The sequence below is a fragment of the Daphnia pulicaria genome, chromosome 6 (assembly GCF_021234035.1).
Source record: "Daphnia pulicaria isolate SC F1-1A chromosome 6, SC_F0-13Bv2, whole genome shotgun sequence".
NCBI lineage: Eukaryota > Metazoa > Arthropoda > Branchiopoda > Diplostraca > Daphniidae > Daphnia > Daphnia pulicaria.
This window is the reverse complement of record NC_060918.1, coordinates 20,656,614-20,684,169: the sequence shown is the minus strand read 5'-3', so window position 1 is coordinate 20,684,169 and position 27,556 is coordinate 20,656,614. Positions and strand designations below refer to the sequence as shown.

Below are 27,556 nucleotides of genomic sequence, written 5' to 3'. Positions count from 1 at the left end.
TGTTTCTTGTTACATTTCATAAGCGAAAAAAACAATCAAGAATTAACAATTATTCTAAAAAATAATAAATTGTAATTTATTTGACGTTATTACAAACTAGCATGGTGTTAATTTTATTTTTACTGAACTGAAACACCCTTAAACCACGATGCGTTATCCACAATGGTTAAACTTCGCGCCAGATTCCAGGGCCACTAACACTAGAAAACCTAGCGGCAGAAGTGAGAATGATTACCGAAAGTTGGCACAGTTTTTTCCTCTTGCGTTTGCCCACCTCTCCTAATACATCGTGGCTACAGGTTGTCGTTTTTACTCATCTGATGTTATTGAACAGAAAGGAGTTTCTCTTCGTGTTGTTTTGCCTGACTCTAGTAGTATCCGTTCTGAACCACCGGAAGAAAAAATGTTCGCTGCCATCTACAAGAAGGTCCGCTTGGATAGTTCCCCTCCTGATTTTACTGGAAATGTCCACTTCATGCTCAATCGAGATAAATATCAATCTTTTATGACGTATGCCCTTGTTGAAAACGCAAAGGAGGAATTCGACCTGACACTACGTCCGTGGCAGAAAATGGTCGTCAAGAGATTGGAAGAACAGTGTGACCGCAAAATTTTATGGGTCTTTGATTACGATGGAAATACGGGGAAGACGAGACTTGGCCATTATTTGATGATGAAGAAAAACTACCAGATTTTGTTTCCTGGAAGCACACACAACTTGTGCTCAATGCTCAATCCGTTTGCGGCAGGATTCGTTTTTGATTGCTCGCGCAACGCCTTCACCTCAAGTGGAATCAAACAAATGAATGAACTGTACGAATTATTAGAGCAGCTCAAAAATAGATTTGTTGTTAGCGGAAAATATCAAGGTTCAATGAAAATCCCAATATCAAATAAAGTAATCGTATTTGGAAATCAAGTTCCAATTTTGGAACGTTTGAGTTTGGACCGTTGGGATTTTTTTCACACCAGATTGGGGTATGTTTTTTTTTAAATTGAATACGTGAAGAAATACTAATATTCTGATTTATATTTAGACATGTTGGTATTAATTGTACCGGATTGGAAGACTATTTCTACCAGTGCTCCGTGGACCGTGAAAATAAATTTAGCGGATTGAAGCCTTGTCACAAGCTGCCCAGTACGAAAGGCGACGCAGATGCAATTGCTGAGTACGTTGAAAATTATCACATCAGAAAAAATCTTAGATTGATTGGTAGCAACAAACTGGCCTTTCCTCACGGCAATATTCATGCTGGAATTATAAATCGTCTCTACCGAGAAGAAAGATACGAAGATTGTGTTGCGTATATATTTCTGAGCATGAGTGTCTGAAAGACAGTATTATAACAATTAACAGTTTGCATTCATTTCTTAAGATGTGAGCAATAAAAATATCTTTAATTTTTTTTTTCTTGTCCCTCAATCTTCTCCCTTGGAAATGGAACAATTTTAAGTTTTAAACAATCATTTCTAAAATGGTACTACATGTTGGACAAATTCTGCTCCAAGTGTGACGAGGTCTGAAACAAAATTGCAGCAACACCCAATGGAAAATGTCCCAATGCAACACCCAATGCAACACCCAATGCAACACCCAATGTTTACTTTAACGCCGAAAAGGCGTCCTCGTGCGAAACTTTCTCTAGATTTTTCTCCGTCAACAACTGTAGACAAATTTTTTTTTAGTATCAACACTGTTTTTGTTTGTTATTTTTACGTTACGTACGTGTAAATTCCTGACGAGAATCAATTTTTCGCTGAAAACTATTCGCCCGTCAACTTTAGCCACTCCGCCATTCACATTATCTTGGTAATGTAAATTACATTATCGCCGGTAATATGTTTATTTCCCGATACGCACGTGATGGTGAAAATCATTCCTTTGTTGCCCTTACACAATTTCGACTCTGCGAGGAGATCGTGGCTGTCTGCGTCTACTTACGCTCTGTAGACAACCAAAAAGAGAAAGGTTACTAAAAACGAAAATGGAAGGTTTCTAGGTTACTCACCAAACGGACGATGTTTCCTGCCCTTTTGAGCGCTTCGACTGCAGCTGAATAGGTAACGTTCACCACCAACACATCGTTCACTTTCAAGATGACGTCGTTGATCTTCATTCGTTCGGCGATAGCAGCCGCACCGCCCGTGATGATCTTCGTCAGAATGATGGCTTGATCTTCGCAGATGTGTTGCTTGTCAGGTCCACCCGAGATGATGAATCCCAAACCAGAGCTAACTCTCTCGATAATAATTTCCTCATAATTCCCGTCCAATCCATGGCATCTGTTCGCCTGTGTGAAAAAAAAAAGAAAATTAAATTTTCAATTATTCTTGGCTTCTATGCGTTATTATACTCACATGCTTATCCACTACCAAACCGGGCGACAGGTGAGATTGAATATGTGAAAGACAAGAGGAAATTCATCATTAGTCAAAACAACATTTGGTTCAACAATTATAAATCAAGAAAATGCATTGCTAATGAGCTTCGTAGATAATGTGACAGGTTGAAATTTACTGCAAAAGAGGGTAAAAAAAACCCAACTGTTTCCCACACGTTATTCAGCTGATTAATTTAACTGTCACAGGAGCGGTGGAGAACTGGCACACAAGTGTTTACAGTGAAGTTGTAGTGCGACTGTTTCTCAACTGTGACTTTTCTCTGCAATCATTAAGAATCCAATATTGTCACAGTGCAAGGTAAACATTTTCTGTTTTGCTAGGAAACAATGCCATTAAATGTTGATGATGGGGTGTGAGATAGAGGTAATCACGGAACACAACCCAAAATAACCAACGGACACCGACTGAAATTTCCCACACGACATAGTGAGGGTGAGGGTAGACGAAAGTCTGTTATTTTAATTTTAACGTCAGCCGATAGGGAAATTTCCCGAATAAAACAGAGAGGAAACGACAAAAACTTACGGCATAGTTCACAGACTAGTAAGCTATATCCACTTTCGCCACCAATCGTTCTTGGCCATCTTGACACATGAATAGCAGACAGACGGCGTCGATAGATTTAAAAAACAAGGCCTGACTAAATTGAATTTTTATTTTTCATTTTCCTCCTAACTTTTTTTTTATAAATGAAACGCCTTTCCAGTCACAAGGGCAACACTATTACGCAATTTTTTATTAAAAAAATTCGAATTTTCATGCTGAGGCAAAACTACCATCAAGTATCAACGTAAAAAATGTAATCCGACCAGAGACTAGAAACTTTTTGGTAGCTGCGTAGCTGCCAACACACGTAAAACGAACACATCCACCAAACTGTGTGTTATCTAATTGGTAATTGCATGGGGGTGGCCCTTTTCCGGTCTGGACACCTGTACTGCCGTGTGCTGCTCTCTTATGGAATTTATTTTTTATTTTTTCCTTTTCAATAGCTACGACAAAACACACACACTGTGAGAATTTTTGGTAAATATTGTGAATGTCACGCTGTACACTCTAGCTACTCCGCGCTGGTGTAAGACTTCAAATTGCTAGATACTAGCTACGCCTCGGGCTACGACGTCGGTGGACACTCTAGCTACTCCGCGCTGGTGTAAGACTTCAAATTACTAGATACTAGCTACGCCTCGGGCTACGACGTCGGCGGACGCTCTAACTACTCCGCGCTGGTGCAAGACTTCAAATTGCTAGATACTAGCTACGCCTCGGGCTACGACGTCGGCGGACGCTCTAGCTACTCCGCGCTGGGTGTAAGACTTCAAATTGCTAGATACTAGCTATGCCTCGGGCTACGACGTCGGCGGACGCTCTAGCTACTCCGCGCTGGTGTAAGACTTCAAATTGCTAGATACTAGCTACGCCTCGGGCTACGACGTCGGCGGACGCTCTAGCTACTCCGCGCTGGTGTAAGACTTCAAATTGCTAGATACTAGCTACGCCTCGGGCTACGACGTCGGCGGACGCTCTAGCTACTCCGCGCTGGGTGTAAGACTTCAAATTGCTAGATACTAGCTACGCCTCGGGCTACGACGTCGGCGGACGCTCTAGCTACTCCGCGCTGGTGTAAGACTTCAAATTGCTAGATACTAGCTACGCCTCGGGCTACGACTTTTGCTTGGTAAGCCATCTATCTGCCGTTTATTTTAATTTGACTTTTGCCTCTTGTACGCCAACTATCTGTCTTTATTTTGTTTCGTGGCAATAGTCAACGGTTTGTTTATTGCAACGAAATGTCTTGGCAATAGCCGTTTCAGACGAGTTCTTCACGAAAACAGAGGACTAGTAAGCTTTTATGGCAATAGACAAAGTGATATTAATAGACACGAAACGATATTTTCAGATTTCGTGGCATTAGTGAGTCAAGTCTGTCGCGTCACGAAAAGGCTTTCGTGGCAATAGATTTAACCAATCCGAAACCCAAATATTTGTACTTTGGTCAAGAAAAAAAAGAGAAATTTTGACATTGGTCTTCACTTGCCCACGATATTCCAGTAATGCAGTACTCTTAACCGAAAAAGAATCATCATAATATCACACGTGTAGTATTCTAGTAGATAATCTATTGAATGCCATACACTTTAGGTAAATTTTGGGTTTTACAATGAAAAATTTGTTTGATTTTCATAATGATTTTATTTTTATTAGATTCGACCAAATGTTCTCGGATAACGAACTTCGGCTAGCAACAATAACCAATCCCATTTTTAAGCTCTCATGGCTAGAAAAAGAAGAAGATATGGAACGTGCAATAAAGAGTTTGCTAACTTGTTAATTTAAGCGTCTTCAGGGCATCCAGCAACAGCTTTCTTCGTAAGAACATCTAAAATTAAAAGATGAAGCCATAAATGTATCTACTATATATTCATTTACAGCTCAGGTGAAATCAGTGATGGTAGTTCATCGTCTTTTTCTGGCCCAAGTCCAGAAAAACAACGAAAAAGAATTATTTTGTTTCTATCTCGAAGAAAACAACCAAGAAAAGATCTGATGAAGAGATTGAAAACTACCTCAATTTTTGTGACAGCTTAGATTAATTAGAAGACTATCCAATTATCCAACAAATGTAAATGTAAGTCGTATACTAGTTAATTCTAATTGACACTAATGTAATGAAAATTATTTGTATTCTTTTTCAGACGATACAATGTTACACTCCCATCATCGGTATCAGTTGAAAGACTTTTCAGCCAAGGAGGTCTGATTTTCTCTCCAAGACGTTTGAATTTGACTGACATACACTTCGAGATGTTACTGTTCTTAAAAGTAAACAACAACATTGTCAAAGACTGGTGAGATTGTGATGTAATGAATGACACACTTAAAAGTAATCATAATTGTTTTTCACTTTTGTCTATTTGTCTTATGATTACCTCTTCTCTTGATTAACTTGACAAATAAAAACAACTGGTGTGAAACTGAAACTTTATTTCTTAATAATTTACAGTCCATTAAAAAGTACAAACAATTTCAATTATACACTATTCTATTGATTATTGAATGTATGACAGTATAATGCTATTTTTGGTATACTTATTACTTTTTAAACAGAAAGAAAAAAAAACAGACAGAACATTTGATTTTGTTTTTAAGTTGACGTTTGGAAATTAGAACGAAAAAGTAGCAAACATATAAAAAAGTACTAATTTTTACCACTAGGTGTCGCACTGAAATAAGCGAAAAAATGTAAGCGCCAAACAACTAAACGACAGTTGAGCGGACGCTTTTTTTCCATTTCCAAGCCCGCGCACCTTTTTCTCTGTTAAACAGAGAAATCACGCGCTTATGAGGGGGCTACAACCCGGCGTGGGTGGAAATGGGGGGGGGGGGGGAGAACGGGCCAAAAAATTAATTCGGTTTTTAATTAATGTAATAAATATGAATTTCCAAATATTCCCAAATATGAAGTTCAATATGATGCGAAAAATCTGAAAATGAAGACTGTTGTTCAGCTTGTGAAGCTCTTCATTTCAGAGTTTTTCGCGTCTTCCTACCTTAATTCTTTCTGTACTTATCCCCCTTCAAAGTACCCTACTTTGCATGGAGCTCTATAGAGTGTTCCCAAACTTAGGGATCCATTTTAACCCTACACTCTACAACCCCACACTTGATAAGAAAAATCTGAAAAAAATTCAGCTTAATGCTAACTATAATGACTACGGCCAAAATTGGATTTTTTGGGAACACCGAGAAAAAACGCATTCCCCCATAAGGTTCTCTCGCGCGCGCTCGGGCGTTCCCAACTTCGGGTAGTTACTGTATTTATTTGTAATGAATATTTCAACGAAAAATCTCCGTTTATACTTTGTCATTAAAAGGAATGACTGACCCGGGTAGTCAGAGCCTCCAGCGGGTGCCCCAATTTATTTTCAAGAATTAGCAGACAAAACTACTAGCAGACGACAGTGCGTGCGTAGACCTCTACCTTTATAGACCAAGGTCTGAATGAAGGCTTTGGGTTAATGGGTAAAGATGTGTGGATTAGAAAGTTATGATAAAATAAGAACGAGGAAAAAGTAAAAGGGGGTAAAATGTTGGAACTGAGTACAAAAATATTTGTCGGGTCGTTGTCTGTCGTTAAAACGAGATAGAAATCCGGAAAGTTCGAATGAATTCGTCCATATTACGAAATTGTAGGGATAGTTAAACCCACTCAATTTTGAAAGGAAACCTCTCTCGAATCTTAAAAGGATAGATTATGGCCCACTTTCTTATCGGCATTCTCCTTTTTAAGTTCGTAACCTATATCGGTCCCGTCCTTTTCTTCGCGTGCGTTTCCCTCAAGATCCGCTATGTAAGCAGACGCTAAGCGCAAAGGATGCAAGCCTTGCTATCTCGCTCCACACTTAAAACAAATAATATTGAATCTTTATATATACTATATTAATCTCCATGTCGTACATAAAAACCGAAAAACGTAAGCAATAAATTTGAAAAGACCCTTAGGTTTTTTATTTCCGACGTGCTTCGTATCACTCTAAGAAAAAAAGCGCCGTATTATTGAACGGTGGATGGCTTTTGGGCTTGGCTTTTGGCTTTTGTGGATTGGCTTTTGGGGTCGTTCCTAAAAGATTTGCTTTTCGGACACTATCGTATTTTATTTTGAGGGAATTCTCTTCAACAACTATTTTCAACAACTCTCTTCAACAATTGCATTTTTTTAGTCATCATTTATTTCCAATTAGTTCTTTTTTTAGTGGGAGGGGTAAGGAAGAGAAAGGATTTCTTGCATAGCCTTATCTTACCTTATTGTGATTCCGATATCATATAAAGCAGGTGTGCCAGTATGTATCTCTTATCGTCAGTTGTCTGGTGGAAAGCAACCAGTGAAAGTGCATTGTGCTTCTTATAAAGAAAATTGAGTTTTTTTACCAACATGGAAAAGTAAATCAATATACGTTCTCTATCTGTATCTAATTCTATAATGTGTCAATGTTATCTTTAAGTTAGCAGAGGTAGGGGTTGTATGTGATGACCATACAATGAGGAAAACGACCTTTAAAAAATTCAATTTTTCATTAAATATAAAAAAATTAATCTTTTTTCTTATCACCATTGACTGTCATCTTTCTACATTGCTGCGTATATTTTTGTTGCGTTAAGTTGATTTTTAAGGAAATTATGATGCATTATTTTCTTTCCATTTTTAGTTTCTTATATCAGAACCAGTAATACAATTTTAGCAATCAAAATAAGCATTGAAGGGAGTAAATATTAACTTTATTTCTCAAATAGTTTTACCTTAAAAACTTTTGGAAAGTTGAAACCCGATCCGCAGAGCCAAAAGTCGTGCGAGTGCCTTTAGTGAGCACCATAATTGGGGATTGCCGGTCTGTTGCTGCAAGTTGTGTCAGCGCGTATGGTTGAATCTCCAAAGACATTCTTTAATGGTCTGCCAGAACACGTGATTAGCATGCCAATCAAAAACGGAAAACATTATCTCTGTCAAGCAAAAATTGCAGCAAAATACCAGCAATCCCCCTTGCCTTGAAACCAAACCTCCTCTAACCTCTTGAGATTTTGCAATCAGATGCCCATATGTGTGAAAACTTAGATAAAGAGACCACTCTCTTATTTCTAGTCCTCTGACATACTTGCCTAACTATATTGTCCAATGTAGCGTATATTCTTAAGAGCTTGGAGTGCTTGGTTGCTAGATGGCACCGGTATTTTTACTTTTTACCCCTCCTGCTGAAAGTAAAATGACATTATTTTCTTAATTTCCTTATTATATCTATAGTTAGAATAACCAAAAGCACTGAATTTATTTATATTTCCATAAATTTTTTCATGAAAATACCCCACCGACTAGCCTTAAAACGGTGAGATAGGTGAAGAATCCCGTCCTTAATTAGAGCAGTCCATACTGTAGCAGACCCGATTCCATAAATACAGTACCCTCGTGAAGTTAGGAAACACGGACTACGAGCCAAAGTATTCCCCTTGTTTTCGCTATAGTTCACATTTGAGTTACTGCAAACGAAATCTTGAAATATCTTCGGGAAGATGAAATGACTGCATTCCCAAGATTTTTTTGGGTACTATATTTTCCCCGCAACTGAATAGATTTAAAGTTTGGAGACATCGTCGCTAACGGCCGTATGTTTCCATGCCAAAGTGTGTATTAGGAAGAAAATTGCAATAAATCCAAATATGTACAGTCCCCTCCATAAGTATGGGATCACCCCACGCCGTTCCATAAGGCGGCGTGTATTTTTCATATGGGTTTTTCGGTTGGCAAAAATCGAAAAAATGACATAAATTCACCAAACTTGGGATTTATGTCATTTTACGTCTTTTCTATTGTCTGAATTTTTTTCAGATTTTTTCCCCTATTTTTATGCCTAGAAAAGTGGCGCACAAAGTATCGGAAAATTAGTGCGTAGGCCGGAAAATTAGTGTCATTTCTATACGTAAAGTATAGTATATATATACGTAAGTAAAAAAGGAAGCAGAGCGCCAATGGTGTATAGAAACGAAACTAATTTTCCGGCCTAGGCCAGCTGATTGAGGTTGTCAACCGTAAATGAAGTCTTCTGCAGTCTCTTATTTCAGAAACTCGGGAAACGAATAAATCTGGGAAAATTCGAAAATAATTCATATCATCATGAAAAACTGACAGTAAATTTATGAAAGGGTATTGTATACACGGTTTGAAAATAAAAATTCCTTCTAGGAAATTAAATATATAAAAAGCAATGTGAAAAGCCATTTGCACCATAAGACAACACGGGCGGCGTCGGAGTGATCCGATACTTTGTGCGCCACTTTTCTAGGCATAAAAAATAGGGGAAAAAATCTGAAAAAAATTCAGACAATAAAAAAGACGTAAAATGACATAAATCCCAAGTTTGGTGAATTTATGTCATTTTTCGATTTTTGCCAACCGAAAAAACCCATATGAAAAATACACGCCGCCTTATGGAACGGCGCGGGGTGATCCCATACTTATGGAGGGGACTGTATATTTTCATTTGAAAGTTTTCAAACAGTCGACGACATAGTTTTCTACAACTGGACAAAGTTTCAAATTTTTTTGGACAACATGCTAATATTTTACGATTTTTTTAAAGAACAAATGCCGATTCATATTTGTGGCGCATTGGCCTTGAAATCCTTGCTGGGTATATGAATGGAGGGAAGAAAATGGGAAAGAACAATGGGGTCTAGTGGTTTTTTCTTTTCTATTCTCGATCCCCCGGGGCAGGATAAGCGTCATGCGACGTAGAAAGAATCACGAAAAATGTCATTAAAAATTGCCAGAAATTACCATAGTATTATAACTTTGAATATTGCCCAATTTTTTGCAAGTTTGGCTCTTACCTACCTAGTTTTACCTCTTAATACCTAGCAAGAAAGGTCAATAGAAAACTTGTCTTGCTAGGTAAGAGCCCTGTTAATAATAAACACATAGTAAGCTTCTCTTTTTTATTTGAGATAGGGGAGAATAAAAGGTGTGGCTGTTAGTCGCAAGGCAAAGAAAAAGAACTGAGAGATAAAGGACCACAAAACGTCCAATAACGTTTGCATGGAACTGAACATCTTATGAACTTTCGAGAACATAGGGTCCACTCCATCTCTGGGGACAGATCGTTTATAAACTTAACCAGCACAAGTTTCAAATAAAAATTTTAATGTTTGAATTTATTGCAATTTTTATACTAACACACGGTACGGAATGGCTCAGTTTAATAACCCTTTGCTGACCCCTCTCTCATGTGTGTGCGCAGTTAATTCTTAGCGCTATAGGGAGTTTCGCGGTTGCCATCTTGACACGGTATTTGTGTACCCGTAGTGAAGCTACGTCCAAAAAGCATTTGCATTGTCCATAAGAAACGTGTACGAGTGGAAAAACAAAAAGAGAGGGGAAAAAAGAGTGACCGACCCCTTTCTTCCCCACTCTATTCGTCCCTTCCTTGACTGTCCTTCCATTCGTAACCTTTTCTTATGGACAATGCCAATGCTTTTTGGATGTGGCTGCACTACGGGTCAACAAATATCGTGCCAAGATGGCAACCGCGACGAACCTCCCTATATGTCTAAACCTACTGTACGAGAAATCAGATTCTCGGCATATTAACATTATTTGCCGGGGGGTTACAGTTTGCACGAAAGGATGGGTTCCCAGACAATGCGACAGACTATATGGTTTTGAAATAGTTTCGTTGTTTCAAAGTGGTAGGAGTGATCACACCTTTTGTAGAAACCTGACATCGACCGAGCTACCAAAGGTTTTTTCACTCTACCCCTGTTTGGGGAAATCTTGAAGCTAGCGCGGACAAAATCTTTTGTCTAAATCAAGTGCAAGAGATGTTTCCTAAATATATTCAGGGAATATGCTGTCAAGCCCCGCAGCTAAATAGTCATATTACAAACCCATCCTTCCGTGCAAACTGTAACCACTACTAAAAACAAAAATAATTTGAATAGGCCAGGAATCTGGGTTTTCATAAAAAAAACGTAAAAAAATGTGTTTAATAGAATAGAAACGTGATGGCATAGCAACGTGGTTGGTATGGCAATGTTGCAAGAATTGCAAATATTTCCAAAGTTTCAAATTTCCAACGGTTAGCTCCGCTAATTTATATCACCAACCGCTAGTGGCACTGCTTGACACCGTGTCCGTTTTTTTTCAAATTTAGCATTAAGCTGACCAATCTCCCTTTTCTCTGGTCTTATTCCAACTAAAAGTAACCGATAGCCAAACTTTTCCTTATAATCATTCATAATCTATTTTGTTTTCTATTAAGGGCCGATATTGGCGTAATCGGTTTAGCAGTGATGGGACGAAATTTGGTATTAAACTTGGTCGATAACGGATTCCGTGTTTCCGTTTACAATCGAACAACTCGCCAAGAACGCTTATTGCAGGGTAATTCATTCATAAAACCTTTGATGGGTGTGTTCATACCATGATTTGTTGTCTTCGTAGCTTTAACACGTGTGTAGTTTGCCCGTCCAACTAGACTGAGTTTGATAAAGCCACAGATAAGGAGATGGCTTACTGTGTAAAGTCTGTGTAAAGCTCCGGAAGCTTTACCTTACTTGGCGGTAGGGGCGTTCCTGAAGGGGGAGAACTACTGGGAAGTGCTTCCGTAGCTCGCCGAAAGGAGCAGCGCAGTCTAATTCGTCGTCTGAGGAGGGGGAGGGGGCAAAATGTCGACTGCTGGACTTTACACATAGTGGCCCATCTCCTTATCTCTGTTTTTTCCCTAATCGAGATTTTCGACCTTTTCCAGACCTGGCAACTCAGCATCGTTACGTTGTCTATAGCCTTGGTAGGTCTATACACCTTGATAGGTCTATACACCTTGACAACGAAAACTCCATAAATTTTCGGAAAAATACTATAATACGGATAAAAAAATTTGAAAAAATTTTGAAAAAATTTGAAAATTTTTTTGAAAAATATTGAAAAATTTTCGAAAATTTAAAAAATTTAAGAAAAATATTTATTTTCGAAAATTCAGAACATTCGTAGAAAATTCCAAAAAATCTAGAATCTAGAAAAATGTTTGAAATTTAAATTCGTATACCCTAGAAGGGAGTGGAAAACCCCCCGAAGCTAATTTTTAAAAATGCAATTTGGCAGCTTGTAGTACGTTAAGTGCCGAGAAATTTTATCGTTGCTTCTGAAATTTAGAAATTCAATTTCATGAACCATTATTCAATAACATTTATCGAATCTCTTATAGTATTGTGAATTTGCAATAATTTGCGAAATCCGCCGGAATCTGATAAATGAGCTGTACACTATTTGAGTTCTATTCCTGTAAGTTCAGTTTCATGAAACAGTTAGCAGCTTTCAAAAAAATTATGACAATACACATAGGAAATGTTTTATTAAAATTGTCAATCACGTTTTCATATAATTTCTAGCGTATAAATAGCGTATTCGGTAAACTTAAAATATGACTTGTCAGATTTTTCAACTTGAACACTTCCGGATCACAAATTGATTGAAATAATCGGGTGGAAACCGGAAAGTCTCAGGACTCACGACAGAAATTGGCCCTCATGAGATTAGCATAGTTACGGAAATGTTTTTATTTATTTATTTAACAAAAAAACCCGAACATTATAGAAATTTTAGAAATTTGTTGCGAATTTTTTGTTTTAATTATCAACATTTTCACAGAATTTCTTGAAAAAGAAGCTAAGCAGTTGGTCGATGCCAAAAAGGTCATTGGTTCCTTTGATCTTTCGTCTTTTGTTACAAATATTAAACAACCGAGACGCATTCTGCTCATGATAAGTGGTAATTTTAAATTTGTACGCAACATTTTTCATTCAACTACCTACTGTGCCGGGTCAGTGATTTAAATTCTGTAACATCATCTCATTTTTTTTTCTGGATAGCTGGGCAACCCATTGATTACGTGGTTGATGAATTGACACCTTTACTCGATAAAGGCGATATAATCATGGATGGCGGCAATTCAGAACAATCCGATACCACACGCAGATACCGAGCACTCCGCAATGTTGGCTTACATTTTATGGGGATTGGTGTTTCTGGAGGCGAAGAGGGTGCCAGACATGGTCCATCTATTATGTAGTGTTTTACAATTCATTGCATTTACGACTAATATTGAGACTCTAATGAAACAATCTAAGAAAAACTTTTCCACAGGCCAGGCGGAAGTCTTGAAGGATGGTTGCACACCAAAGATATCCTGCAAGTAAATTCTGATATCTATTATAAAATCCATATGAACGGATAAAAATGTATTCCTTATAGTCAGCAAAGTGCGCATTAAAGATCAAACATTATTTTAGGCAATATCAGCCAAAGCTGATGGAAAACCATGGTATATACAGTCTGTTAAATCATTTGATCAAAAAGTCCTTTGAATCTAAATTTTTATTCCAAATGCCCCCAAAAAGTTGTTCTTGGATTGGATTGGATATTTCTGGTAACCCAACATCGTCGGAAGGCGCAGGACATTTCGTCAAAACTGTCCACAACGGAATTGGCTATGCTGACATGCAATTACTTGCCGAGGCATATCATCTCATGAGAGATGTTTTGAACATGGACCTCACAGAAATAGCTGAGGTAGGCAGTCTTGTCAACAATACTCAAATAAAATACATCGTAATTTAGGAACACGCCCGAAAATGTTTGAGGACAACTATTTGACAAGACAATTCGCATTTAAATTGTTCGTATATTATTCCTTATACAGGCATTTGATAACTGGAATGCTGGCAATCTTGAGTGGCGTTTATTGGAAAACACGGCAGAAATTCTCAGATTTAAGGATAAATTTGGTTGGTAAAATTGACTAGAGATCACACGAAGTAGCTGCATCTTACAAAATTTTTTTAGGTGATCATCTGGTTGAAAAGATTCGTGATGCAGCCGCTCAAAAAGGCACGGGTAAGTGGGCCGTAATTGAAGCTATGAATGCTGGTGTACCAGCAACAGTGATAAACGAATCAGTGTCCGCGAGATTCGTTTCTGCCCTCAAAGATGACCGTGTCGCAGCTTCCACAAAGCTAGTGGGCCCCAGTCATCAGAAATTTGATGGTAACCTTGCCTCTATGGTAGATGATATAAGGAAGGTAACGTAAAATCATTGAATAAAGTAAAAGCATAAAATTTGAGATTATACTGAGTTATTGTTTTACTCATATAGGCTGTTCAGGCATCTAAAATCATTCTCTACGCCCAAGGTTTCATGCTTCTACAGGAAAGTCTACCTCGGCTGTTTGGATGTTACTTGAATTGCGCTGATTTAGCCCAAATGTGGAGAGGTGGTTGTGTTATTCGAAGGTGAATGGCTTCATTTATTAGCCCACATATAATATGTGGAAACATATAACATTATTAATTTCCTTTTCCCATAGTACTTTCCTGGATCATGTCAAAAACGCATTTATTCTGAATCCTCAGCTGAAAAACTTGTTGATGGATGAATATTTTATAACGACATTGGCGGATTTTCAAATGTCTTGGCGCCGGGTTATAGTAACCGCCATCAACCATGGGATTCCAGCTCCGGCATTTTCAGCAGCCCTATCTTATTATGATAGTTTTCGATGTCCGCGACTTCCTGCCAACTTGTTGCAGGTTTATTTAAATATTTTATCGTTGCATAGTGGAGTTAGTATAACAACACTTACCCTCAATAATTATCTATTCTTTAAAGGCCCAGCGGGATTTTTACGGAGCTCATACATTTGAATTACTAGAACAACCTGGCGTATTTCATCATAACGATTGGAATCAAGGAAAATCACAATAAATCATCCTTTCCGATCCATTACAGTATACATGATCAATATCACGTTTATTAATATTAAAAAATAATAATAAAATAAGCGGAACATGAATGAGACAAAGGATTGATTCGTAATCGTAGCAAATAGGAGAAACAATTATATGAAAATACTGCTGTGCTCCAAGCAAATCTATACTAACCATCAGTCACTAACAATAACACGATATGCAATTTTTCTCTGCCTTGTGTCTGCGATCATTTGCGGTTATACGAGTGATAAATATAAGCGCTATATTAAGAAATGAGACAAATTAAATTCTTGGAAGCATTAAAGGATTAGAGTTTGGTGTGAAGCTAAATTGGGAATTTTTTCCTTCAAGAACGAAATACCCATAACTGCTGAATTACAAATAAAGAAACGTACGGCGCGGTGAAATGTTAATTCGATGGAATACTGCATTCCACAATGTAAAGTTAATTATTAGAATATACTTTGGCGTCGTTTTTTAAATGCCAAAACTACATCAAATCAGGTTTGACTTTGTAGCATCGCTTCCAGATTTCGCAGAGGACAACTGTCGAGTGGAAGCGATAGAAGATAGTCAATGGCATGCTGACGTTCATGATGATAATCCATGGCCAAAGACCAAAAAACTCGAGTTGCACCGGATTGGCGTCAGCTCTAGATTTTTCCAGCGTATTGACCGCCCACATGGCGATATTGCATATCTACCACGAAAAAAGGAAAACAAAAACATTCAATCCTCCATCCTTATTTTTTAAGGATATTAAACTGCATATACCAAGAGGAAAGTGACCACTTCACGTCCTGGCTTGCGAGATTGCTGGTCGACGGTGTAAGTGTGTCGTCTCGATGCGTCCAGAATGAACAAAGTTTGAGCCACAGCCTAATGCAAATAAACATTCCATAAATATCGAGTTTTCATTGAGAAATAATAAATTTTGATCGAACCTGGAAGGTGGCGGCAAGAGCGCTTAGCAGAACCAGAGTCGAGTTGTCTTCTCCTTCCGTTTTGACCGAGTAACAGCAAGCGATCACCGTGAACAACTTGTACGCCATCAGCCCAATTTGAGCCACCACCAATAGAACGGCGTCCAATCCAAAGTGGCGCGAAGAATCAAATTTTAGTTCGCGAATCTGTCGAACGAAAAATCATTTTAAAAAATAAATGAATAATAAATTCGAATTTATACATAATACCTGATAGATGCCGACCATTGTAGAGATAAATGCAGCGCAGAAAAGCAACAACCGAGACACGGCAACTTCCATAATGGCCAGCGCTCTGAAAGTGTGATTGTTAATCAAAGCGTAGAAGAGGATGAGGCTGATTATGATCCCAACCAGAACGAAGATGCCAGCGAAGAGACCTTTATTGGCTTTGGCGCAGTCTACCGAGTACTGGTGTCTTGATCGGCGTCCGGTTGCCGATCCGGCAGAGTTGCTCCGGCTGTAAATTCCGCCATCATCTTCGCTCATCGAGACGTTCTTCCACATGACGTAAAGAATAGCAGCACAGATCAGCGAATATTCGATGGCGCAAGGGAAGAGGAACTGGCTGGCGTCTTGCACGACGTTGCCCATCATTTCTGATCTCTTGCACTCGTCTACCAGCGAATTGGTGGGCGGTTCGGCAACAACGCTTCCGTATTCCGGGACGACAACCGAATTTTGAACCGTTGTTGGCGTCGAGCTTTGACTGCCGTGATGACCGTCTGATTCGTGATGAGAAAACTGATGAAGGATTTCGTGTTTGGTCTCTTCGATGATAACGTTAAGCCAAACGCAGAGATTAGTCGCCACAATATGCATCAAGCCAAAATAAGCGATGGCTCTCGGCTTGCAATAAGCCGCCATCTGCAAACATCCAAACACAATCAAACAATTTGTTTCGATTGTGCACATCATTTTGAAGTTGTCCAAGAAAATTTAATCACCTTGGCGTTGAGGAAAATGAAATACATCTGGATGAAAGTAAAAGCCATTCGGACGGCTGGAGTTGCGGCCATTAAAATGTTGTGGCATTCACTGGTCGGGTCCGTTTCAAAGTACTGTGCGAACTCCAAACCGGAATATATCATCGAACCCACACCAAAAGCTGGGAGTGATTTAAAACAAAATATTTAAACTTTAATAACCTATTATGTGTCATCAATACTAATTAACAAACCAACAGCTCCGATGCGCAGGTAGAAACTTCCGTAGTGTTGCGTTCCTGATTGTTCATAGATACGTGGTGGAGAATCCTCCGAATGGTCGCCGTTCATATCCTTGAGCTCTAGTATTTTGGACGGCCTCATACTTCCACATCCTGTAAAAAGACCCAATTTAGTTTAATTAAAATTATGCATGGTTTTGATTGCATCAATCATTGCAGCTAACCTAGTCTACTGTTACAACGAAATCGCAGATATAAAAATGTGGGTTATGTAATCAATCAGAAAGAAAGTGCAACTCGCATATTTACTGAGCTACCGCAATCACGTCTCTACGTTTCTACACGTTATAAAGCGGAACGGGGCGGTGCGCTCTGGCCATTATAATTATCAGCCACGGCGTGAGCGACGTGCATAACAATCGCCACCGTGACATTGTTTTGTAAACACTATCACAACAGGCAAGTCTAAAAGCCTGTGAACCGCACACTACACAATAAAGAATTCAAATATCAAATGTAGCTCACCGAAGTAGCGATTACCCTTGGCCGCTCTATTTTTCAACATATTGAAGAAGACAAAGAAGAAGTAGGCGATAGAGCCAAAGTACAAGTACAGATAGAAACCCTGCATACAGATGAAGAAACACAATGACAAAAATGGAAATAGTTTGAAAATCACTGGGAACCGCGCTCGTATTGAGAGTTTAGCGTATCACATACCAAATAGGAAAAAGACGGGACGTGATTGGATATAACTTCGGTCATGGGGAAGGCCAAGCCCATGACAACAAGCAGCTTGGCGTACAACGCACTGATAACTGTCTATTTTTAAAAGAAACATTATTAGGTTTGTAATTGTATTTATCAACTGACGATTGTAATGAATGAAGTTACTAGCAATGCGTTGCTGTTGCCAGATGAATCCAGTCGTGGAAAATAACCGAAATCGTTAGAAAATCTGAGTTATTATTAAATGTCTTATAGTATCTTATCTTACTCTCCTCGCTCCTTCCATCGTGCAACTAGTGGTGTAGGCACGACATTGCTCAACATGTTAAAGGTGCTGTGCATGGGTGTCAGACAATATCTCCTTTTCAAAGTCCATCATAGTATCGCATGAGAAAAATGAATTACCGTTACAGCAAATTTCTTATACAAGAAAAAAATGTAATTTTACTTGGAAGATGGGTAACGCCGATTATGTGCATTGCTGTTGCATCTAACAGACGAAATTCGTTTGGATTGTTGGTCAAAGTAAAGCGACTTCTTAAAATCATCTTCACAATCGCCAGACTGTTCTACAATGTCGGGTGACGAACGGCGACGGACTTTTTCGTTTTGCAGGACGGGCGGAATTCCACCGTCACAACAATCGCAATAATTCTGTGATGCTGGCTCATCTTTCAGTAGAGTCACCAACGACATTTCCGTCTCTGTCGTTTGATCGCTGCAGATTACAATGGAATCAACAGGATCGGCGTAGAGGGCCAAATTACTATTTTCGGGCAAAATCACTGAGTGTTCATCAGCAGTCTCTCCGGTATTTGTTATTAGAATGCATTCGACTTCGGGCTCCGTTCTCTCTTGAACGACTGACGCGTACTCGATGGCTAGCATTTCCTGAGTCGGGATCGCACAATTATTTTCACAGATTTTTAAAACATTATAGAAATATTCATTCCTTACCTCGTCGCTCGGAGACTCTTCAGGTGATTCTGCTTTGACTTGTGAGCTGAAAAAGGCGACCCTACCTAACTATATGAACCGAATATGTTGAACAGTTTACATTGCATGGCAGTTGACAGTGCGTCAAAGCGGAATCAAAAATATCAATAATAGTAGTACCCAAAGTAAGGCAAACATCCAGGCGTAATTCAATCAGTTACTTATGTGATGAAAGAAATGCCGTAGTACCTGTGTTGGACGTCCAGGCGTGATCGGTGTTAGCAAGCAACTGAAAGTTGGTCCATACCAACGCCCTAACACTCATCGCTCTTCTTCAAAAATTTCTATATTTTTATCGCTTTCTGGTGATGTTAATACATTGAAATTTTGGCAGTGAAACAAGTTTTTTATATAAGAAAAAAATTTAAACTCTCAGAAAGAATGAAAGTAATTATAGGTCTTCACGTTTGACCGCCATAGTTCTGAAATCCAATTAACTATTGAGCAGACTCTGCCATTGATTGCCATGTATAGTTATTGCTCTTCTGCCCAAGTTCGTCTAGTGCCTACCGATCGTTTAATGAAGCAGCAGTGACTCGGATCACGAAGGTTCACGCACCGGCCACCGAGGACTACTGATGTGCAGACAGACAAATGCGCCGGTCGCTATGCGATCTCACCAGCTATTGAGTTTTTGTCTATTCTTCCACATCTACAATTTCAGGTCGTTCAGATTATTTGTTGGAGATTTCTTCAAAATATCTGACGGGACTGTTAATAGGTAATTAAAGATCTTGAATTTAGAACACCGCTGCGTGTTTTTTTTGTTTTTTTCAAGAAATTTCGTTTCTTCTTATTTTATGTGACATAGTTAATACTCTGCTAGAACTAGACTTATTCCCAATAGGCTTTAATACTCCAGAGTTGTGTAATTAGGCTAGGAAATTGACAGAACGAATAACAGTATTGGAGAAAGCTCAAATAAGTCCAATCACATAGCTTCCGATAGCTTCTATTCAACAAGTTTTTCAGCGATTTTCCCTCCTATTTCTCGGTAATAAGACACGGCAATTTCTTATATGGTGATTGACAAGCTCTTGATTATCAAAACTTTTTTTGTCCTCCAGCTCCTCTCTATGCAGTTTCCCCTCGTTTGGAAGGCGAAATCTTATAAAATGGGCACGTCGAAAAACGTTAATAAAGTATACCAAAGACAAACCATCAAAAGATGGCATACATAAATATAATACTTTCTCGTCATTTGGAATTTATAAGCTGCAGTCGACTGCAGTGCAGTATCAGTGGATTTTGGCATATTGTTAACATTCACCCTGAAAAAATCGAAAACATATTTCTTCTTGGAAACTGAAAGAAAAACAAAACTTACCAGCAGGATTACGATATAGACTCTTTAGAGAAGCCGGAATATCGCCAGAATGCGCATCAGAGATGATTTCTTGGCTCACCCACTCTCCCTGTCTCAAACGTTGTCCTTGACGACACGATTGACACACAAGTGGGTAATGCACTTGTCGTACGCGTGCCCTTGTTTCTACCCTCCTTCAAAGTGTCGTTTGTCTATTCCTCCTTCGCACGCGAAAAAATAACGAGGCATGACAAGAAAAGGGAATTTGTTTCTTTCGTTTGCACGAGAAATGAAAACCAATCGGAACCCTACAAACATTCATTCTTTCGTTGATAGCGGCAAAAAGACACACGTCGTTTCGTCGTCCGGAATCGACCGGATCGTGGACTCTATGCTAATCTGATGGATACGGCATTACACAACAACTGGTAGCTCTTCAGGTCGATTCGTATTGGAACGTGTGGGTGAGTGGACTAGAGCGCCGGGTTCTAGTTAAAGATTTAAAGAAAGAAAAGAAAGAGCGTTCTTGATTCGGGAAATCGGAGTTAATATTCATGGATGAGAAAGGACGTGCCGCATTGAAAGTGCGCAGCATACAGCAATTAAATGCTAAACTGTCAGACCCTTCGGTCTAGTGAGGTTTTATTCAAAAGCAGGGTCAAGTATAGTCTGCCAAAGCTCGTGTTTATCGCGGGTCCTTGTGTCGTTAGGTACACGAATAAGTGTCGTAATGATTATTATTAAATTTCAGAATAATTGGATGGCGATGACGTAATGTAAAATTGCACGGTGCGGCAACCCCGTTTTCCATTTTTTAAATATCAGTGTGATACGTGTCGAGACTCGAGAGCGTGTTGCAAGCGGGACATATTTAAAAAACAATTCGCCTGAGATAAATTCATTTGACATGGTCAACATCAGCTAACAATTAGGCTACAAACGTTTGATTGCGCAACATATTTGAATTCGCTTTCACGGATTTTCCATGATTTTCGTAATCCCGGAATAATAAAAACGATATGTAGGTCAATCCGATTAATAAATTGTGCTAATCGCAAAACTTTAGGCCGTCTATTGGCTTTTCAAATCACGTGAGAAGTTCGATTCAATTTGACTGGCAGAAATGAGCTCCTGGAATCACCTTAATCTTAGCGAATTGCCATTCTCGACTGTAAAACACACAGAGGGTCATTGTAAAAACATTTAAAAAAAACGTACTGGGTTAAAAGTCAGGTCGTTTTCCAAAGTTCGACCGTAATCAGAAAAACGAATCACGCAGCAGCTTCTTTCCTCGTCTTTCTTCATCTGCTTATGTATAATGCAATTTCAATCGTGCATAATGAATAGCTTAGTAGATGGACACCTAGTTCATCTGCACTTTTGAAGTATGGTACTTAATTGGCAAAATTGATTTCCCTGGAACACTTACTTTAACTCTCGTTTATTTATTTTTTATTATTTTATTGGTTGATTGCTAATTATAAATTGAAAGGATAATAAGAATGTGCACAGAAATTTACAGTGTTTATCTCTGAATAATGAGATAGAAGTCGAAATGTACAAATGGGTCTTTAATTTAACGTACTAGTTAATAGATTTGGATAAAAAATTCCCCTATTGCCTCCTCCTCTCTGCTTTCTCTTATAGATTGAAGCTGCTCGAATTTGCCGGGATTTTCTAAGCGATTCGTGCCAAGGTTGATTACCTGGAATAAGCTGTCGATGGTGAAATAACGCTCTCTTGATGACATGCTTTAGTTCGAAGCTCCAACGTGAGTTTAAACCAGGTTTTGGACGTGGAATACATTTTTTTCTGTCTGTTTGGTAACGCCATGCAAAGGATTCATCGAACGTTTTAACTTTTAAATCCGTCGGTTTATTCCGGATTCGACTGCTGTGAAAGAGTCGGTGTTTTTCCAAGTGACAAAGAAAAACACTGGACACATATAAAAAGACGGAACGAATTTGTTTCGGCCATAAGAGCGTGTAACGTTGACAAGTTACGTCCTCTTCAGCATTGTCCTCTTTATAGTACAGTTCATCTAAGCGCCCCTGACTGTATCAATTACAAGTTCATAAAGGAATCCATCGCCGGGGAAAATGCTTAGAAGGTTCACATTTCGATTTCTTTTCCGGTGTTTTCAATTGCTGAATTTTATAACGTTTATTTTGAGTTATTTCAGTGAATTTGCAATACGCTGGTGTGGCATAAACCGGCATAAACAAAAGGAATTTAAACTTACAATTTTTTTTTCCCTCTTGAAAGCAGGAGACTTTCGACTGGTCCGTGTGCGGCCGTTGGCCAAGTCAACCCTAGCTATGAGCCCGATAGCGCGGTGGAAGGACGCCAGACAACCGTCACTTTTACGGGCTTGTCGGCCAGCGCTCTGAACTCCAAGCCGTTTACACCGCTGAAGAAGAAGAGCTCGCTGATGAGCTTGTGGAGTAATGACAGCCGTGATCAAAAGCTCAAGACTTTGAAACAGGAGCTGGAAATGGATGAGCACAAGATCCCCCTGCAAACTTTATTCTCCAGGTTTAAAACAGATCCAGTCAAGGTATGGTACTACCCAACATCCACCAACGATCAACTGATACCGATAAAATATAAATACGAATAACATAATCTGGCGTGTGTTTTTTTTTATTATCAAAAAGGGATTGTCGCAACAGTACGCACAAGAGAAGTTACTTCAAGACGGACCTAATGCTCTGAAACCCATGAAAGGCGAGCCGGAATGGAAAAAGTTTCTCGGCAAACTGTTTGGTGGTTTCCATCTTTTGCTCCTGTTTGGCGCCTTCCTCTGCATGGCTGCTTTCTTCATGGAGTACAGCACTTCGGATCAGCCGTCTTACGATAACGTACACTTGAGTGCTGCTTTAGGCCTAGTTGGCATGCGTTGTAATTCGTTGAATGCGACTAACTTTTTTTTTGTTTTTGTTTTTTTTGTTTTTTCTTGTTTTCAGTTGTGGTTATCGATCATTTTGATCATATTGGTTATCGGAACTACCATTTTTGCTTATTATCAAGAAAGGCAGAGCAGCAACATTATGGATTCCTTCAAAGGCATGATTCCACAGGTAAACGTGATTTATTATTGTATCAAAGTTTAGTTATAAATTTAATGATTTGCAGTTCGCCGAAGCTACAAGAGACGGAAAGAAGGTAACGATGAAAGTTGAAGATCTGGTAGTGGGAGACCTTATCGACGTGAAATTCGGAGACCGCCTGCCAGCCGACATTCTCATCCTCTCGTGCAGCAATTTCAAGGTGGACAACTCTTCGTTGACCGGTGAATCAGAGCCGCAAGCCCGATCGGCCGAGTGCACTCACAACAATCCGCTGGAGACCAAAAATCTGGCCTTCTTTTCATCTAACGCTGTCGAAGGTTTCTTTTGACATTTTCCTACCTTGTGTACATACGTCTCGTCGCGGTAGTTTCATTCAAGTTTGATTGCCAAAATCTCAAGGTGTGGCCCGAGGGATAATCATCAGGGTCGGAGACAACACCGTCATGGGTCGTATTGCTTCGCTAACATCTGGTGTCGATGCCGGACCGACTCCTATGGCCCGTGAAATTCAAGGCTTTATTCGCTTGGTTTCTATGATCGCTATTACTACTGGCTCCATCATCTTCATTGTCGCCATGGTACATTTAAAAAAAAAACTACCAAACAACCTACAGATTTTTCTCTAATTTATCTCACTTTGTTGCACTTACAGGTCCTTGGATACAGCTGGATTAACTCAAGTGAGCTACTTACTTAAACATTGATTTTGTTACTCTTTTTTTTTTACAAAGCGCGAGTGTTTTTACGACTGTGTTTCCTTTTATTGCACAGTTATTTTTCTGATTGGAATCGTCATGGCATACGTCCCACAAGGACTGGTTCCGACCGTCGCGGTAATAATTTTGTGTTTTTTTTTTATATATTACTATATTTTCGAAATGACTCAATTGAATCGATTACTCTTTAAATTATTGAGCGCAGATTCTTCTCACATTGACGGCCAAAAGGATGGCCAGGAGGAATTGCTTAGTCAAGAATCTTGAAGCCGTGGAAACACTCGGCTCTACTTCGACCATCTGCTCCGACAAGACGGGCACACTAACGCAGAACCGCATGACCGTGGCTCACGTCTGGTTTGACGACGTTATTCGACAAATGGATACCAGTGAATCCCAAAGCAGTAAGCTTTCAAGCTTCCATACGAATCCTTGACTTGGGTTAATAACCATTTTGGAGAAATCTAAACGCTAATCGTACTCAGGTGATGTGGTGTTTGACAATACCGCGTCTGGCTGGAAGGAACTCAGCCAGGTAGGCAAACTATGCAGTCGAGCCGAGTTTGTTCCTGGACAGGAAGACAGACCTATTTCAAAGAGGTCTATAACAAATGATTAATTTTTTGTCCAAAAGTGGAATGCCTCAACCTTACAATATTTTTTCAGAGACGTCAAAGGAGACGCTTCTGAGCAAGCCATTCTCAAGTGTATGGAACAGGTCGACGGTAACGTTGCCGAATATCGCAAAGAATTCCCAACAGCTTGTGAAATCCCCTTCAACTCCACCAACAAGTATCAGGTAAACTCAAACCACTGATTATGGTTAGGAATGGAAATGAGCCGATGATTCATGTCAATTTTTTTCTTCTTCGTGATAATGTTAGGTGTCTGTTCATCGACTAAGTGGAGTTGAATCCTCAAACTACATCCTAGTCATGAAAGGAGCCGCTGAAAGAATCAGCGCCTTGTGCTCAACCATTTTGGTGGATGGCAAAGAAGTTCCGCTGGATGAGGGATGGAAGAAAAAGATCGACGACGCTTACTTAAAATTAGGAGGCCTGGGAGAGCGTGTGATCGGTGAGCCGTTGTCACCAAAGTTAACAATCGAGAAATGACAATTAATTGAACGCTGTTGTAGGATTTTGCGATTTACAATTGCCAGCGGCAGATTTCCCAGACGGTTTCAAATTTGACATCGACAATATCAACTTCCCCATCAAAGACTTGAGATTCGTTGGCTTGATGTCCATGATCGATCCTCCGCGAGCCGCTGTACCGGATGCCGTCCGTCTGTGCCGTTCGGCTGGAATTCGAGTTGTCATGGTGACCGGTGATCACCCCATCACGGCAAAGGCGATTGCCAGATCGGTCGGCATTATCTCACCCAGTAATAAATCTTTATTTTACGGTACGAATGTGCTCACGGTATGTGTTCATGCCACAAATCTGATTTGATAGACAACGAAACAATCGAAGAAATTGCCGAGCGATTAAAGATCCCTCAACGGGATCTCGATCCTAAAATGGCCAAAGCCATCGTCATTCACGGAGCTGATCTCAACGAACTCGACCAGGATCAACTGGACAACATTTTAAGGTATTATTTATTTCTACTGTTTTTGGCTTTATTTATTTATTGATTTTTATGTACCTTATCTAAAAAAATAAATGAATTGCATCATTTATCAGACATTATTCGGAAATCGTCTTCGCCCGGACATCGCCTCAACAGAAACTCATCATCGTAGAGGGTTTCCAGCGTCTTGGATCCATTGTGGCCGTCACCGGAGACGGTGTTAACGATTCGCCGGCATTGAAAAAAGCTGATATCGGTTTGTCTGAATGAAGAAAACAATTTAAACGGATTATCACAGTCAAATTTTGCCATAATGATTCAGGTATTGCTATGGGCATCACAGGCTCTGACGTCTCGAAACAGGCGGCCGACATGATTCTTCTCGACGACAACTTTGCCTCCATTGTTACGGGTGTTGAACAGGGCCGTTTGGTATTCGACAATCTCAAAAAATCAATTGGTGTGTCTTTGTCTCATCATTTCTCAATCGTGCAATGTTTAGTGATTGACGTTATTACTTTATTACAGCTTACACCATGGTTACTAAAATCCCGGAGGCTGCCCCCTTCGTGGTATTCATTGTCGGTAAGATTGCGCGCCACCAACAGTTATTTATTGCTGCATAATTAACGCCACCGTTATATTTGTTTTTTTTTTGTTTTTTTTTAGTTAATATGCCTCTGATGCTTGGCGCCATTCCGATTTTGTGTATCGATCTCGGCTCTGACTTGGTAAACGGAAATATCTTCTTGTTGAATTGCAGTGAATTCAAATTTCAAACTAGTAATTGGCTATTTCTCATTAGTTTCCCGCTATTTCATTCTCATACGAGCGACCAGAAAGTGACATCATGAAACGTAAACCCAGGAATATGTTCACTGACAAACTTGTCGACAATAAGTGAGTAGAAATAATCATTTCTATAAAAAAATTAAAAAAAAAAACAGTCCTTAATTTAGGCTTGTTATTTAATATAATAACTGTTCGATGAATTACAATTTGTTCTTAATGATAAAAACAGGTTATTAGAAATTGCTTTCTGGCATACGGGAGTTTTGGAGAGCTTTGGTTGCTTCTTTGCCATGTTCGTCATCCTTGGAGAGAACGGTTTCAGACCCTACGATCTGTTAGGCATGCGAGCTGAATGGGACTCTAAAGCCATAAACGACCTTAAAGATTCATACGGCCAAGAATGGGTAGGTTACAATTGCTTATTGATGTCAACATTCGACATATGTACGTACGTGATATCTTCGTCCATTTTTTAAATATTTATTTTGCTCGTTTATTTTATTGTTTTTTGTTTTGTTTTTTTGTGCGCAGACCTACAACGCCCGGAAAGAACTAGAGAAAACTTGCTACGCTGCCTATGTTAGTATTTGTAAATTCTGATAACATTTTTTGTATTTGAAATTCTTATTTCATCGTTCCCACAGTTTGCAAACGTGGTGGTTCAACAATGGAGTTCCCTTCTGACCAGGAAAACGAGAAGGCTATCCACTTTCAAACATGGCTTTGAGTAAGAATTTCAAGAATTTTCTACAGATATTGATATAATTATTATAATCAAATTTTTTCCTTGACAGAAACAAATTGATGAATTTCGCCCTTTTCTTTGAAACATTGTTGACGTGTTTTTTCATCTACACACCCGGCTTGAATACCGTCATCCAGCTCCGCCCAATCCGGTAAGCTCGCTAAAAATGATAGCCCTTAACTATTGGGTCTGAACTATTTTTCAAATAAATGTCTAAAAATTGCTAAAAATTAATATAAGGGTTTAGGATCCAAATTTTATACACATAATAATTATTATCTAGCTAGAATCTGTTTTTGACTGTATTATTGATTTTGTTTTCCAGTATTACTTGGTGGCTTCCGGCGATTCCCTTCTCTATCTTAAATTTCCTTTACGAAGAAGCAAGGAAGGCATGGATTCGAAAATTCCCCGACGGCTGGTGCTCACGAGAACTTTATTATTAACAGTTCAACTATTTTAGCTACGTCATTGCTTCTTCAAGACTGTTCTTGTTTGAAAATCGGACAGAGAAGTTAGAAAATGTGTGATGATCACATAACACTGTTAAATATAATAATTTTGTAATTGCGCAAAAATGGTGAACATGGGTTAAATATTATATATAAATATGAATAGAATCAATGCAAATCACCCAATCGTTTTGTTTTGTTTTTATTTACTAATCTTTTCCAGAATATTGGAAAATAAACATAAAAATTTTTTTTGTATGCATCAGGGAACATAAACTCAGTGCGGGTTTGCGATTCACCTAC

The 27,556-nt window shown here is 39.1% G+C and overlaps 3 protein-coding genes and 2 long non-coding RNA genes across 9 annotated transcripts; 3 read left to right on the top strand and 2 right to left on the bottom strand.

The window, feature by feature from the left end:
* Positions 1–1,397: 1,397 nt before the first annotated feature.
* On the bottom strand, positions 1,398–2,486 carry LOC124343442. Of its 2 annotated transcripts, XR_006919261.1 has the most exons (4): positions 2,362–2,486; positions 2,013–2,294; positions 1,730–1,948; positions 1,398–1,667 (listed from the first exon to the last, which is right to left on the bottom strand). It is a non-coding gene; the product is annotated as an uncharacterized LOC124343442 (long non-coding RNA). The 2 variants fall into 2 exon arrangements; XR_006919260.1 differs by having other exon boundaries at positions 1,398–1,948.
* Positions 2,487–3,780: 1,294 nt separating this feature from the next.
* Positions 3,781–5,196, top strand: LOC124343441. 2 transcript variants are annotated; one of them, XR_006919259.1, is made up of 5 exons: positions 3,781–4,084; positions 4,172–4,548; positions 4,612–4,776; positions 4,839–5,039; positions 5,103–5,196. It is a non-coding gene; the product is annotated as an uncharacterized LOC124343441 (long non-coding RNA). The 2 variants fall into 2 exon arrangements; XR_006919258.1 differs by lacking the exon at positions 3,781–4,084 and having other exon boundaries at positions 4,104–4,548.
* Positions 5,197–7,243: 2,047 nt separating this feature from the next.
* LOC124343438 (6-phosphogluconate dehydrogenase, decarboxylating-like) lies at positions 7,244–14,802 on the top strand. Of its 2 annotated transcripts, XM_046796744.1 has the most exons (12): positions 7,244–7,347; positions 11,214–11,335; positions 12,602–12,721; positions 12,823–13,018; positions 13,097–13,145; positions 13,243–13,274; positions 13,351–13,522; positions 13,653–13,737; positions 13,796–14,031; positions 14,106–14,242; positions 14,317–14,539; positions 14,619–14,802. In XM_046796744.1, the coding sequence occupies exons 1-12, from the start codon at positions 7,340–7,342 to the stop codon at positions 14,712–14,714; spliced, it is 1,476 nt and encodes a 491-aa protein (XP_046652700.1). In that variant the 5' UTR covers positions 7,244–7,339; the 3' UTR covers positions 14,715–14,802. The 2 variants fall into 2 exon arrangements, with proteins under 2 accessions (XP_046652700.1, XP_046652701.1); XM_046796745.1 differs by lacking the exon at positions 11,214–11,335 and having other exon boundaries at positions 7,250–7,347.
* LOC124343435 (proton channel OtopLc-like) lies at positions 14,741–20,039 on the bottom strand. Its single transcript, XM_046796741.1, has 15 exons — positions 19,923–20,039; positions 19,786–19,866; positions 18,716–19,702; positions 18,557–18,625; positions 18,048–18,490; positions 17,868–17,960; positions 17,765–17,828; positions 17,591–17,692; positions 17,396–17,495; positions 16,883–17,023; positions 16,650–16,810; positions 15,913–16,569; positions 15,664–15,849; positions 15,494–15,598; positions 14,741–15,419 (listed from the first exon to the last, which is right to left on the bottom strand). The coding sequence occupies exons 3-15, from the start codon at positions 18,731–18,733 to the stop codon at positions 15,210–15,212; spliced, it is 2,349 nt and encodes a 782-aa protein (XP_046652697.1). The 5' UTR covers positions 18,734–19,702; positions 19,786–19,866; positions 19,923–20,039; the 3' UTR covers positions 14,741–15,209.
* A 1,828-nt stretch (positions 20,040–21,867) lies between these two features.
* LOC124344411 (sodium/potassium-transporting ATPase subunit alpha-B-like) lies at positions 21,868–27,434 on the top strand. 2 transcript variants are annotated; one of them, XM_046797949.1, is made up of 24 exons: positions 21,868–22,011; positions 22,170–22,458; positions 22,559–22,762; positions 22,868–22,981; positions 23,037–23,289; positions 23,372–23,550; positions 23,625–23,652; positions 23,744–23,805; positions 23,894–24,092; positions 24,174–24,288; positions 24,355–24,487; positions 24,573–24,765; positions 24,827–25,075; positions 25,147–25,285; positions 25,378–25,520; positions 25,587–25,724; positions 25,793–25,849; positions 25,934–25,995; positions 26,070–26,164; positions 26,286–26,460; positions 26,588–26,635; positions 26,701–26,783; positions 26,851–26,952; positions 27,127–27,434. In XM_046797949.1, exons 1-24 carry the CDS (start codon positions 22,001–22,003, stop codon positions 27,245–27,247), a joined length of 3,192 nt encoding a protein of 1,063 aa, XP_046653905.1. In that variant the 5' UTR covers positions 21,868–22,000; the 3' UTR covers positions 27,248–27,434. The 2 variants fall into 2 exon arrangements, with proteins under 2 accessions (XP_046653905.1, XP_046653904.1); XM_046797948.1 differs by having other exon boundaries at positions 21,869–22,011; positions 22,167–22,458.
* Positions 27,435–27,556: the final 122 nt, after the last annotated feature.